Genomic DNA, 14,397 nt, shown 5'->3' on the forward strand with positions numbered 1-14,397 from the left:
TATGAATCCAAACACTCCTTAAAGAGTTACAAGTGTTTCAGAGGATTCCAAGTGTTTCTATAGAAAAAGAAAAAAGCAAAACATGGTGTCCTGTTCTCATCAACCAAAATTGAGTAGGTTGCTACAGCGCTAGCAGCAAAGGGTGAGTATGAACCCAAACACTCCTTGAAGAGCTACAAGTGTTTTCCAAAGATTCCAAGTGTTTCTTCCACAGTGACTCTAGATTATTTCTACAATTGGGGATTCTCTAAGCAAGAAGATGCTCATCTTCATTTAATATAAATATTTTTTTGAATTTGCCACCATGCATGTATAAGATGTTCTTTAGGATGTAGATTTGATTTTGGATTCAAGTTTGATTTTGGTGTCACTTAGTAATTAAAACTATTGTATAACTCTTTGTGTTACTTAGTAACACACACTAAATCGTGTCACTGCCTTTTGGCTTTATGAATGTGTTATCCAAAGTGTTTCTATAACCTTGTTGTACACTATAGTGTTCATTAGATGCAAACGGTTTCAACAAAAGAAGATTCAAGGTACCATTGAAAATTAAAACGGTCACCTTATTATATGAGTTAAATCCATTAACCCACCCCTTATGATGATGGTGTTTCATGAAAAGATGTCACTATATATGTAGTAAAGGAGAAAAAAAAGTGAAAAGACTTATTAAAAGTCCTAACAAAGAGCTTGATCTAAAAGAATTTTGTGAGAATCATCTTGCTTTCTCAAAAGATGGAAAAAACTATTCTAATGCATATGTCTAAGAAAATCTTTGATCTTATGTATAAAATTGTGCACAAGAGCTCATAATAGTGTAGGAAAGTTTGAACACTAGGTTATGATAATAGAGATCAAATGATGCCAAGTTCCCTTATGTTTGAATAAAAGTACTTGAAAATTCATTTTAATGTGATAAAGTGTTCTCATGAAATTTAGCATCTTTAACCATGTGTGTTTATAGACTTTGAAGAAGAAATTGAAATGTAGCAAGGGATTGGGGGAAGAAAAAGACATTTAGTGGAAGAGTATCAAGATGAAGATGAGGAAAATAATAAGAGCTTTCCCCACATATTGAGAGGCCAAAAAAGGCACTAAAGGTTAGAAATAAACTGTAAATATACATTGGGAAGGTTTATATAGTTAGCACTAGGCTGTATTAACCAATATACCATATGTAACTTTTGTTTAAAGCATGTGAATTCAAAAAATAACTTTTGTTTAAAGCATGTGAATTCAAAAAATAAATACATAATGTTGGAATATACAATAATAGTGGAGAGATGATATAGAAGACAATGGGTGATGATGGAGAGAAGATGAAGGAGATGTGGAGAAGAAGATAATAAAGATGGTGGAGAATATAGTGTGGAGAAGGAGAATCAAGAAGATGATAATGTAGAGAAAATGGATAATACACACAGAGAAGATGTTGGGAAAATGGAAAAGAAGATGATCTATATAAATTTATCATGTGGAGAAGATGGGTGAGAGGGAGCAGTTAGAGAAGAGGTAATGTGGAGGATAGGATTGGAGATGATGACATGTCAAATGCAGAGAACTATTGATGAAAAGATGGGCCATGAACTGTTATCAAAAGTTTACTCAAAAAAAAATCTCCAAGATTAAGTAAAGGTTTTCAATATTTTGTGTTTCTAATGTTCAAAGTGTTGGAAGCTTGCATTGACTTTAGTGTTTCTATATTTTATGAGAGTTATGTGCAAATGAAGACACCTGTGATTATGTTGATTATTAATGTTGATAAGCACAACGTTACATCAGCCACCATGACCATGTGTGTGTTTGCAACACACAACTAAGTGGTCATGTTGCACTATTTTAAAGAAGAGATTCACATGTCATGTTGTTAACCTTGGGTATTGTTAATGTGTTGTATGGTATGTAATTTACTAGCCCAAAGTGGAGGGTTTTTAGTTTGACGAGGCAATCATAGTATTGTGTGCAAGTGGAAACATGTGTTGTGAGGCTTCCAAGAAATGTATCTACACCAATAATCATCAAAATGGTAAAAGGTAAGGCAACCATTTTTAAATATTATTGTTTTTAATTGAGGTTAGCCAATTTCATGTAAAGCTAGCTCTATAAGTTACTACTCTTATTAGGCTATCTTAGTACAAATTTGATTTGAACAATGTAATGGTGATAGTAATCATCATATTCAAAGAGAAGCTTGCACGGTGTGACATCTACCTTTCATGCAATTGGTGTACTCATCAAGACTAACCACAAAGGTTTATTGATGTGTTCTTGCACTCATGAGACTAACCGCAAAGGATTTTCTTGCAAATTAAAAATACTTTTTTTAGAAGCTCTCAAAAGAAAAAGCATTTTTGCCCAGTAATAATGTTGACGCATCAGTAATGGTGATTCTTCCTTGCTAGGTTTTTCTCGTTAAGTTTCAAAAGTCAAAGGTCTATTTATACCTCGTTTTCATATGTAGATTTTATTTTCTTGATATGAAAAAATATTTTTAAAAAATTAAGCACTATAGTTAAAATGTAACTCAAAAATCTACAAATTTTCAAGATAAACTTGTTAAATTTTTAGCTATAGGTTTAATAAAGAAAAATGTTATTTGTGAAGCAGTACCCCCACCATGATAATAAATAATGTTCCTTGTGAACACGTGTCCATGATAATAATAAATGACGCTAACCTTGAAACCACAATAATTAATGCTACTAATCTTGCAACCACAATAATTAATGCTACTAATCTTGCAACCATAATAATTAATGCTACTAACCTTGCAACCACAATTCACCCACCCATTTGACTTATATGCCTTCTTTGCACACATTGCATTGAGTGTTAAAGACAACAATTAATGCTACTAACCTTGCAACCACAATATTTAGTGCTACTAACCTTGCAACCATAATTTAGCCACCCATTTGACTTATATGCCTTCTTTTCACACACATTGCACCCATTGAGTGCTAAAGACAACATTTTTCCACACAATCAAAATAAAGGCAATTCATGAAAGTAACCACACTTTGGTACTAAAAATATAGAACCTATAAGGATGATATAAAATGTATGTTTTTTGTTCCTTAGAAATAAGGGGGAATATTAATATTTTTTGTTCCGACTTGAAAAAACACTCCAAACTAGTTTTTTGAGCATGCTGAATGGGGGGGTTACTCAAATTGAATCTATCAATTGGCATCTAATTTCAATATCCACCCTCTCTTTTAAAAAATTAAAAATAAAAAAAGAGAGAGGGGTACTAGGTTCTAATCTACCGTTGGCATCTAATTTCAATACCCACCCAAAGAAATGCTCCTATGGTTGTTTTATTTTTCACTTTTTTATATATGTAAAAGCCTTCGAAGTAATATAGATTTTTACCTTTGCCTTTTAGAAAAAATTACATTCTTTTTCTTTTCATTGCGAATTTGTTTGATAACTTTTATTATTCATGCATAATATCACATTTTGAGACTTCACAAAATTTTACAGCTCGACAAGAAGAAAAAAGATGATAAATTTAGTATATAGGCTTAATATCTCTATTTCTTACTTTTAATTCTTCACTTTTACATAAGAACAATGTTTAAATATTTTTATCATTTTAGTTTCAAGATGATTTCTCAACGATTATGTGTGATGAGTGTAAAAGAATATCAACATAAACATATGAAGTCTTGTTTGAACTAGAGGTGATGAAATAATGAGAAGTTAACCAATATATTGACACGATAAGAAGTCTTATAAATTTGAGTTATTGTCATCCACACATTTTAGGACTCTAATGAGCAAGCGAATATGACTTTTTTCATTTTTACTCAATAGACCTTTAGTCTTAAATGATGGCCTAATATAATCACAAGATATATGATAGCATAGCACACATAAAATATTTATTCGTTATGCTATACATACCTCCTCTAAGGTGTTTGCTAAATTGGATTACTTAGAATTGATATTGTTGGGTAGCTTTATGAAGCTATTGGCTATTAATAGAAGGACTAATTTTTGAAGGGTAGACATATGAAATGAAACTCAATATTTTTACTTCACAAGACACATGCTTACTCTAGTTTTTAACAATGATTCAAAAGGAATGAAATTTGAAAGCACTTTTGAAGAAAATTCATAAGCTGATTTGTTAAGATAGTCAATAAAGCAGCCAACCTCATTGGAATGTCTCCATTATGGCACATGTAAAAGGTGGCGCTCTTAAAGTCAAAGAAGAAGATCCTTTACTTTAGGTTATAAAATATTTTAGTAAGATAAGAAAATTTCAAAGTACGAATGCCTAAAGATGAAGGCTTCAAGGTCAACACATAAAGGTTGTCTTGAGGAATCACGATACCATTTTTAGCTTTTAAAAGTTATGCTACTTCACATTATCCATGCTGTCATTTTTATTTTTTATGTCCTAGATTTGAAATGTGGCATTTCTTTGACTAAACTTTGTTGTCTACTTTTGAACTTGATTTAAAACACCCAATCTTGAGCCAAATAGCAAGTAATGAAATTTGGGCTTTAAAGAAGGTTAAAAGATTTAATGATCACAACCACTTGTTGGTGATGCAATGCTTGAGAATATTTGTCCCATTTATGTACTCAATTGACATTTAGTTTCATGTGAGGTGAACAATTATGTGAACTTTTGGCTTTATATGGCTAGAAAAGAGGAGTGCCTAAAATGACACTAATGTAATGATAGTAGTCTAAAAGCTTGCATATAGTTTATTGAAGGGATAAACATTTTGATTTGCAAGCATGACAATTTGACCACGTTAAAGCGTTAAAGCGTTAAAGCTTGGTTATTGAATATGTGATGATGAAAAACTGATGGACTTGCAAAAACAAATGATTGGAATTAGCATGGTCATAGAAAAATATTTCCGTAAGTGACATCTATAAAATTTTGATCTTTGTTTGTAATGTTGCTTTCAACAATCTTCCTTGGGGATGCACTATATTTCTTTTATACAAAATTCCTTATCAACTTAGTTTTAAAATAGAATGGAATGTTGACCTAAGGTAAGGAGACCTTTGAATGCTTCAAAACAAAGAATGCTACATAAACTTCTTCATATGGTAAAGCGTAAATTTCATTTTCACATTTCTTTGTTCCTTTATTTTTGAGAAAAGAGAGAGAATTTAAGACCCTTGGGGAACAAAGCCAAGTTTTTGTATTGTCAAACCAGAATTTTATATTGCCATGTTTTGCTTTAAAGTAATGAGCAAAGTGTTTTTTCTTAACTAGATTGGTTGCGTGTGTTGAACCTTGATTAGCAATAAGAAGGGGGTAAAAAATATTGGCACTCATGTCAAAAGTTTGCAATTACATCATTCTCTTTCCTCTCTTTAACTGTTTGGGAACTCGTGTGCTTTTGGCCATGAAAAATCACAAATGTGGACTTATAAGAACCTCAAAAGTGTGGCCATGAAAAGTTACAAGCGTCCTACAAGAATCTCAAAAGCAATGATGTTTAAAAGGCCTTTCCATTGGGATTAACGGTCTCATTGTTTTAGCTCACAAAATGCTTTCTTGCTAATTCACAAAACTTCAAGTTTTGTGCATGTTTTAAAAGTCCCTACCCATACTATCATAATTGTCTCCTTGTTAACATTTTCCTAATTGTCACACATAACATTCATCTCCATAATTTATAAAGCCATTTGCTTAATTGACACACATAACATTCATCTCCATATTTTATAGAGCCATTTTTCCAGCTAGACATGAGTGGTCACAAATATGGACCTTGACAAGGCAATGGTTAATCTTCGTGTGGAGAAGGTTTAGGGATTCTCTCCTTAGTGTGAGAACTTTGTAATGACCTCTTGCAAAGAAGCATGTATTGACTATCGTATAGAGCAAATATTCTCCATGCTATAGTTGATTACGATTTTTTAATAGTGAAAAAGGGTTTGTAAAACCAATTGGTTTGGGATTAAAATTTGTAATTTAGATGAGTATCTCCAATGTATTTAAATCTTGTCAAGTTTTTGCGTTTTGCTACTTCCTCGTTAGGTTGCCCCATTTGATCTCTATGAACATGTAATGGGCTTTGTCCTTTGACAAGTAGGGATCTTGACAATCCATTCCATTAAGAGGAGGTATGTATAGCCATAGCAACATTAAATATAATAATGAGCCCCTAATGAGTTGGTCGGCATCAAGGCACCTCTCACTTATTCTCATTAAGTGGATGACTTGCAATTCACGAACACATGGGTGAACTCATGCCCAAGCGAGATGTCCCAATGTGAAGTTGCTTTACATGCTGTAAACAGTTAAGAAGTTGGCCTCATTAAGATCACCCACTTCCACCAAGATTGTGGAAAGTGTGGGTGGGGACTTTAGGAGCGCCTTGTGCAACATCTTGCTATCAAATACATTAGATTGCCCACCACCCATTGAAAGGGGAGGAAGATCATGGATGCTAACTTCACACACATGGGCACTACTAAATCGATATTCATGTGTCAACACATGAACAGTGCATGCAATGTATTTGCAAGTAGATGTGACTCTAGGCTTGAGAAGCATGAACGGGGTCAGGTTATCTTAGTTGGCTACACTTCTTTATGTGGGAGAGGGCTACCAAATTTGATAGTAGTTCTTGACTCCAAAACGCATGATAGCTGTGTCAAGCAAAGAGAGCTCTCCTAATCAATTGGTCCATGACATTGCTTTTCCATCTAGCCATGCATCACCAAACTTCAGGAGGCAAAGTGTTACAAGGTTTACTTGAGTGGTTTGCAAGATCAATAGTGATCGCCTACTATAATGTCTAAGGGCCGGGTCAGCCATGTTTCCTAGTCGAAGTGTTTGCCTCGTCAAACGGGCTTCCGGTTGCATGCTCACACGAAATAGATAATAGAATAGATGTAAGGCACTTTTCAAGTAATGGGACCTCTCCGAGTGGTAGGTCGCTAGCGTCCTCTCAAGCCAATGGGAGGGGAGGGCTTTAATTTCTTTTAGGTGTGCAAATGTTTCCTGCGTGGAGTGGAATTTCATGTGTAGGGATAAAATCCGGAGATATACTAAGGAACGCCGAAGTAGCGAAGGCAGCTTTCTAGGTCTCTAGTGACGTTGGGGTCCGGTTGAAAGCTTTTCACACGCTTTTAAGTCCGTGATGTGCCATGATGTGGCTTGATGCAAAATTGTGGCTAGGGGCGTTAATTAACAGAGCAGAGCATAGGGGAAAAGGCGAGGGTGAGAGCTACGTTGACGCGTTCTAACCACTCGTTCCTAGCTTGATCGGATGGTTGAGATTGAGTCAGTTTTTGTGAGTGGTGAAATGGTACAATATGCTCTAGCCACCAACGAGTGCTAGCTCATCTGGTAGAGCGTTGGTCTCTACTCCCAAGGTCTTGTGTTCAAGTCTTGGGGGCCTCGTTAGGTACCTACCCTTGATGGGTTGATTATAAGCATGTACGATGGGTTCACCAACCCTCATCCCGACGGGGCCGCCTCCACCTCACGGAGGCTGGGTGTGTGTTCCTAAAATTTCTTGTACCTTCGAAAAAAAATATGCTCTAGCCATGCTTTGGAGTCCTTGATGTTGCAATTTAATCCGGAGCTTACCTCCTTTCGTTTCATCTCTCTCTGTCACACACACACACACACACACGTCCCATTTGACACACACACACGTCCCATTTCATCTCTCTGTGTCACACACACACACACAGGTCCCATTTGGGGTAGGTGTGTTCTTGTCGCGAGCCGCACACTGCGCAGCTTGACTCGTCCGCTTGTCGCCATGCAAGATTTTACCCCGCACCGCCGTCCCTCTCTCTCTCTCTCTCTCTCTCTCTCTCTCTGATCCTTTGTTTCTCTCTCTATCATCTTTTCTGGCTTTCTCCTGTTCCCTTACTTTATCTTAACTGGTTCTCTCGTGGGTCTCTGTCGTTTTTATTCACCCCTAATTGTATGTCCGCCAGGATCAACAATAGGAAGCAACCTCTCACATCAGCTTCTCTGTTGAATGTTGTGGCTGCTCTTCTAGGAAGACTGATCCACCCTTCGTTTCATAGCCAGCTTCTCTTATAAGTTGCAAATGCAGACCCCATTCTCTCAACTGCTAGTGTCGACCCTTCTGCAGCAATACCTGCTGTGAAGGAACATGCTTTTTTAATCTAATCGCAGTCATTATTGGATCATAATGCTGGACTTCGAGAGATGCAGCAGCGCTGCATACTTGCACTGCATGGATGATGATGAAGCTGATGACGATTATGAGTTTGAAGAGCTAGATCCATCTGGGCGCTATGGACGAGTAAGTTTTATCTATGTCTCAGACTCTACTGCTTAACCTAACCAGCAATTACAGATGCATGAGGATTGCAAAGATTGCAAAGAAAGTCTTGGAAAGAGAGAGAGATCTTTGCAGCAAGTATAAAAGGATATCGAAAGTGCATGATTCATGGTCCATGGACCTGTGTAGCAAGTACAGAAGCATCTGAAAGGTCTTGTGCACATGCCATGCATTGTGTGCAGTCATGTGTGTATATATATGTGTGTGCATTGATGAGCAGAGTGGCTATGGCTGGTCTACTGGTTGTAATGAATGAGTACCCTGTGCCAAGTAGGTGCCCATGGATGCCACATGTTGTTGGCTGCCACATCTTATCTGGTGTTTGCATAGGCTGAATAGAGAAGTTCCATAGACTCTACCTCCCACATGCCACTGAGGGTGCATACTCTACCCTCCTGCATCTGCCCTCCCCAAGCTCCAACATCAACTCTCAGACGACGGGACCTAGCCAATCAGAGTGTTTGCAGTTGGGCTAACTCAGAGATTTCTATGTAAGTCTCCGCCTACTTAGGTTTGATATGTGTGCAATAGCATCCCTTCCTCCATATGTAAATGGACCAATGCTCACAAATTCGATTGTGCTCACACATTAAACAATCTTGTGCACACACGTACACGTAAACTCTAGCTGCATAATAGGCTACAAAATAATCAATATCATAATTATCACATCATCCTTGTCTTCATACCACCAAGGCACTGCATCACAAGCTTTTTTAGAAGGCAGCAAAACATGGCAGGCCATGAAGGCATCTTCTCTTTCTGTTGAAGGCAGCTTCTCTTTCTGTGTGCCCATGCTGCATGAGATGTGAATGCGCAAAGGGCTATGATTCCATTGTGAGGGGTTCAATGCATGACAAGCCAAAATCATGAATGAGAGCCTAGTCCACCAAATATTCATGTGTGCTTCCTTTTTCCCATCCAATTGCATATTAATCATATTAAGTATGCGTCTATTATGCACCACCATCAGGATAGAGGGTGGAAACATGATTAGAAATGCCCATAGTGCCACTAGAGCTTCCTAGATATAACCATGTATCCTCTGTCAATGATCCTTAGCAATAAGTCTTACCAAATCAAGGATATGCTGTGGAACAGTAGCATGTCGAGCTCAGGTTGTCTGATGACTCTCATCCGAACTGTATTATCTATCCTTGTTGCAAAATAAATGTAATGGATGGTTGTTGAAAGTATTCTGGGAAATCTTGGATTTGTCACCCAAAGTTGATGTCTTATCTATCCTCTTTCCTGTTATGCAGCGTGATGTGTGTTTTTTGTTTCTGTTTTTATTTTTTTTCTTCCAGGGTCATGCCCTAAGGAAGTAGCGTAACTGTCTTTGAGAATTGAGACGATGAAGCTAATGACAAAAGCGTTTCTCTGTTTGAGTCTTAGAACAAGCTTGCTCGCTTCTGACCCCGGCTCAAAAAACAAAAAAAGTTTTTATTTTTGTTGTTTCTGTGTTTTGTGTGTGTGTGTGTGTTTGTGGGGGGGGGGGGGGGGGGGGGGGGGGAGATGAGTGGTCTATCTAGGACTCATCAAGCCATCACATTTCAAGGAGGAAGAGGCCCAAGCCTAGATTATCTATTCAGGCATGGGATGATGCCCCGTTTAAGCAATGATATCTACCACCACCCAAGGCACGTTGCATGGTCAGCAGGAAGCACACCACCAGGACCACCTGGTTTGCAGGATGCACATGGCCTGGGCACACTCTGGGCTCCAGGCACATCGCTTGGTTTGTAGTCAGGACAAGGTCTGGGCAAACCTGGAGCTGCTAGAATGCTGAATGATGGGGGCTCTACCAGCCAGTAACAATCTGGGTGCAACTGGGCTGTTAAGGCTGGAACTGCTACAGCAGGCTAAGGTGCTAAAATCGGTGGATTTATGCAGTTGGAGCTGCTTCAGAATACCCCCTTTCCCATGCTTAACTCGCAGGTGGGCAGCAGAGGAGAATAGCTTTGAAACAGCTTATCTCTGTCTGTCTGTCTGTGTGTGTGTGTGTGTGAGAGAGAGAGAGAGAGAGAGAGAGAGAGTTGCATGCAGATAACCAATCGGGGTTCTGTTAAGCTTTTATTGAAGTCATTTCAAAGGCTGTTCTGGTTATTTTTGGCATTTATTATGCGCTTTGTTGTTCTAACTTCCTTTTGTTCAATTTTTTCAGTACAAGGATGTCCTTGGGAGGGGGGCCTTCAAGACTGTGTATCCTACCCACTAGGCTGTCATTCTTTCTTCCTAGCAGTTTTGGCATGTTTTTTGCAGGATTTTATTTGTTTTGGGTGGGTGAACTTGACTACTGGATAGCTACAAGGCTTTTGATGCAGTGGATGGAATTGAGGTGGCTTGGAATCAAATCAAAGTGCAAAGTGCTCTCCACAGTCCAGAGGATGTAGAGCGCTTTTACTCTGAGGTTCATCTTTTGAAGACGTTGAAGCATAAAAATATCATCAAATTTTATCATTCATGGGTCGACACCAAGACTGCAAACCTGAACTTTTTGACAGAAATATTCACCTCAGGCACATTGCGGCAGTAAGTATGCATATTCTTGCTCCTAAAACATACAAACTGAAAGCACACAACACATATGCAATGAGAAATGAAGCCATGATACAAAAGTGTACAGATGCATGTATTTATGTACATGTGTGTGTGTGTGGCCTTGCACTTGTGTGTATGTGTGTTGGTCTTATGGGATGTTTTGCAATGAGAAATGAAGCCATGATACAAAAGTGTACAGATGCATGCATGCATGTATGTATGTATGTATTCATGTGCACGCGTGCGTGTGTGCGTGTGTGTGTGTGGCCTCGCACTTGTGTGTATGTATGTGGTCTTATGGGCTACTGAGAAATGAAACCATGTGATATTGAATGTACGTATGTATGTATGTACGTATTCATGTGTGCGTGCGTGCGTGCGTGTGTGTGTGTGTGTGTGTGTGTGTGTGTGGCCTCACACTCGTTTGTATGTATGTGGTCTTATGTACTGAGAAACAAAACCATGTGATATTGAATGTATGTATGTATGACATATGTGCCTGCATGTGTGTGTGTGGAAGGAGGGGCTGATGGGTTGTTTTGTGAACACTTTTCAGGTATCGGAAGAGGCATAGACGCATTGACATCAGGGCAATAAAAAAGTGGTCTCGTCAGATCCTCCGTGGCCTCCTGTACCTGCACAGTCAGGACCCACCTATCATACATCGTGATTTAAAGTGCGATAACATCTTTATTAATGGCAATCAAGGGGAGGTTAAGATCGGCGATCTTGGCCTAGCTGCAATCCTCCATCAAGCTCATGCAGCTCATGCTGTCATCGGTAGGTTGTGTCATGGTATTTTCTACACTTATCCAATGTGGGTTCCCTTGGCTGAGCTTCTAAAAGTCTCTACACTTGTTTTTGCAGGCACGCCCGAGTTCATGGCACCCGAGCTTTATGAGGAAGAATACACAGAGTTGGTGGACATCTATTCCTTTGGTATGTGCTTGTTGGAGATGGCCACAGGTGAGTATCCATACAGCGAGTGCTTAAATGCCGCCCAGATATACAAAAGGGTCACCATGGTAATTTTTTCCCTGATCCTAAGCTATGTGGTGATAAATTTGCTTTCTGTACTTATCTTGAAAGTAAGTTGGGCTGCAGGGAGATCTTTGATTTGGGATTCAGGATTTTGGACATGTCATGGCTTTTGTAGAATAGCCTTTCCTTCCATTTGAGTATCTCGTGCTCTTCCTATGCTTGACTGTGCAAGTGGGGTTTTTATGTGCACACAGGGGAGAAAGCCAGCAGCCTTGAACAAGGTCAAGAATCCCAACCTTCGCCGTTTTGTAGAGAAATGTATTACAACTGCCTCAAGAAGGCTACCTGCAAGAGAGCTCCTCATGGATCCGTTCCTTCAATGTGATGAAGTTCGTGATCTGACAGCAGATGCTGCCACCACCCCAGATGCCTTGGATTGCTTCAGAGTCTTTAGGGGCTTGTCATTTGACAGCTTGCCATCGTTCATGAATCGAAGCTTGGCAAGTGTAGCATCTTTTTCTAGTGTACGCTCTTTTTCAAGCTTGGCAGACATTCATCAAGCACCCATGCTGCCTGCAGTTGTCAGTTTGAATTCTACAATACGGCATGGACACAACAACAGCAAAGTTCAGCAGAATGCATTGCCATCATCACATCTGATAGAAGACAAAGTGGGTCAAAAAATGGACTTTCAAGTCAAGGGTAAAAGGAGAGATAATGATACTGTATATCTACGGCTTCGGATTGCAGATACAGAAGGTGACTTTGGTAGCGTCATGGAGTTTTGTGTGCTGTGGCTGCAATTTAAGCAAGGCAGGTCTTCGATTGTTGCTATCTTTATTTTGTTTTAACATTTGTTTATTTCACTTCTACAGGTCAGGTTCGTATTATCCATTTCCCATTTCATGTGGAGAGCGATACGGCGATGTCTGTAGCTAGTGAAATGGTTACAGAACTCAGTCTTACTGACCAAGATGCCACCAAGATTGCAGAAATAATCGATGGTGCCGTACTAGTCATGGTACCAGAATGGAAGACAGGTGTATCTGTTGATGAAGCTGTTAGTGGCAATGAAAATCAAACCCTCATTAACGTCGTCAGTCAAAAAGTGCTCGGGTCCTATGATCAGCTTTCAACACTGGCTTCAGAGAGCTCTCTGATGGATAAGTCTCGGCATGGTTTGATGTCGTGGCAGCATGACCTTTCTGAAGGTGCATCCATGCCCCCACAAACAGAGCATACAATGTACGGACGTTTTGAAGAAGTGGCCTATCATAACCCACGTCTTGAATGCCTACCACCTCTTAGAGGAGAAGCGTGTGGCACTGTTACAAGTGCTTCATCTGAAGAGTTATGGGATCCTATAGATTATCCTAGCTCCCCTCTGTCCCTTAATAGAGGTGAAGCCAATGTACTAGGACAAGCTGCAGACCTAAGATTTGTTAGTAAAAGTGGGGTTTTACACAGAAGAATCTATGGTGATGGCAATAAAAACGCAGCTGACAACCCCAAAAATGCACTTCAACATAACAATCTCTGTACACCTAGCACTCAAGGCATCAGTTCTGCTGGTTTCAATGGTGATAACGACTGTGATTTAGCAACTCATCATCTGGAAGAACTGGAGTTTCAGTATGAACAGGAGCTTAAAGAGCTGCAGCACAAGCATGAAGCTGCTCTTTTGGATTTAAAAAGTAGGTGGCAAGGAAGAAAAGTTTCCATGTGTTGCTCACATGATGGTTGTGCTTCCGGCAATGGGCAAGCCAAGCAGGGGTAAAATGTGTAATGAACATTGGTCATCGATGGCAATCTGCAGAAACCTGTGGGCATGTGGATTTTTGACTGAAAGTAGCAACTGGGGGGCTGCTGGTGGAGGTTGATATGCAACCTTAGGTTGAACCAGCAAGGCTGGATGCCCATTGGCAGTGCTCTGGGTCTCTCCTGGAACTCACACAGACAAACATACATGTGGTTTTTTCCATGCAAATACATGTGGCTCAATACAAGCGCTCACTGCTGCATTGGCATTCTCATCATTGGTGTAAGGTTAAAGGCTAGACCCATGAGATTAAATGGGACTTGGCTGGGCCTATGCATCTAGTCACAGTAGAGAAATGATTAAACACTAGAAAGTAGGTTGAGCCTAGGATTAAACACTGGAAAGTAGGTTGAGCCTATGCATGGGTATCTATGCATGTGACCAATTCTGAGGATGGAATTTGGATTAGGAAGGATAGAATGCTAATTCGTTAATTAACACTTGAAGTTAAGGATCGGATGCCATTAATACATCTCTTCATATCTTCAAAGGTTATCAAGAAATGCCTTGCCAAGAACTTGAGCTTAAAGAAGTAAGCTATCACTTATGAAAGAGTTGGAGCTTTATGTAAGTTAAACACCATACAATTTGGGACTCGATTCCATGCTAATGTGTTAGGCGCAACCTTCAATAAAATCCTAATAAATTTGAAGAAATAAATGGTTGTGATGAATTCTATGCCAAGAACTTGAGCTTCTAGAAGTGAGCTATGAGTTGGCACTTTAGTCAAGTCAAACCCTATAC

At 39.2% G+C, this 14,397-nt stretch overlaps 1 protein-coding gene across 2 annotated transcripts; it reads left to right on the forward strand.

The window, feature by feature from the left end:
• Positions 1 to 7,905: 7,905 nt before the first annotated feature.
• On the forward strand, positions 7,906 to 14,148 carry LOC147602763 (putative serine/threonine-protein kinase WNK3). 2 transcript variants are annotated; one of them, XM_086797570.1, is made up of 7 exons: positions 7,906 to 8,273; positions 10,477 to 10,514; positions 10,617 to 10,844; positions 11,410 to 11,633; positions 11,721 to 11,878; positions 12,089 to 12,593; positions 12,710 to 14,148. In XM_086797570.1, exons 1-7 carry the CDS (start codon positions 8,160 to 8,162, stop codon positions 13,609 to 13,611), a joined length of 2,169 nt encoding a protein of 722 aa, XP_086653696.1. In that variant the 5' UTR covers positions 7,906 to 8,159; the 3' UTR covers positions 13,612 to 14,148. The 2 variants fall into 2 exon arrangements, with proteins under 2 accessions (XP_086653696.1, XP_086653695.1); XM_086797569.1 differs by having other exon boundaries at positions 7,937 to 8,273; positions 11,410 to 11,878.
• The last annotated feature ends 249 nt before the right edge of the window (positions 14,149 to 14,397 follow it).

The sequence above is a fragment of the Cibotium barometz genome, chromosome 66 (assembly GCF_041138505.1).
Source record: "Cibotium barometz isolate CiBa-2024 chromosome 66, ASM4113850v1, whole genome shotgun sequence".
In the NCBI taxonomy this organism is placed as follows: Eukaryota; Viridiplantae; Streptophyta; class Polypodiopsida; order Cyatheales; family Cibotiaceae; genus Cibotium; species Cibotium barometz.

Coding starts and splice junctions, on each gene's coding strand:
- LOC147602763 (XM_086797569.1), top strand. CDS start 8,160: ATGCTGGACTTCGAGAGATGCAGCAGCGCTGCATACTTGCACTGCATG. Junction 10,845..11,409: donor ACCTCAGGCACATTGCGGCA/GTAAGTATGCAT, acceptor AACACTTTTCAG/GTATCGGAAGAGGCATAGAC. Junction 11,879..12,088: donor TATACAAAAGGGTCACCATG/GTAATTTTTTCC, acceptor ATGTGCACACAG/GGGAGAAAGCCAGCAGCCTT.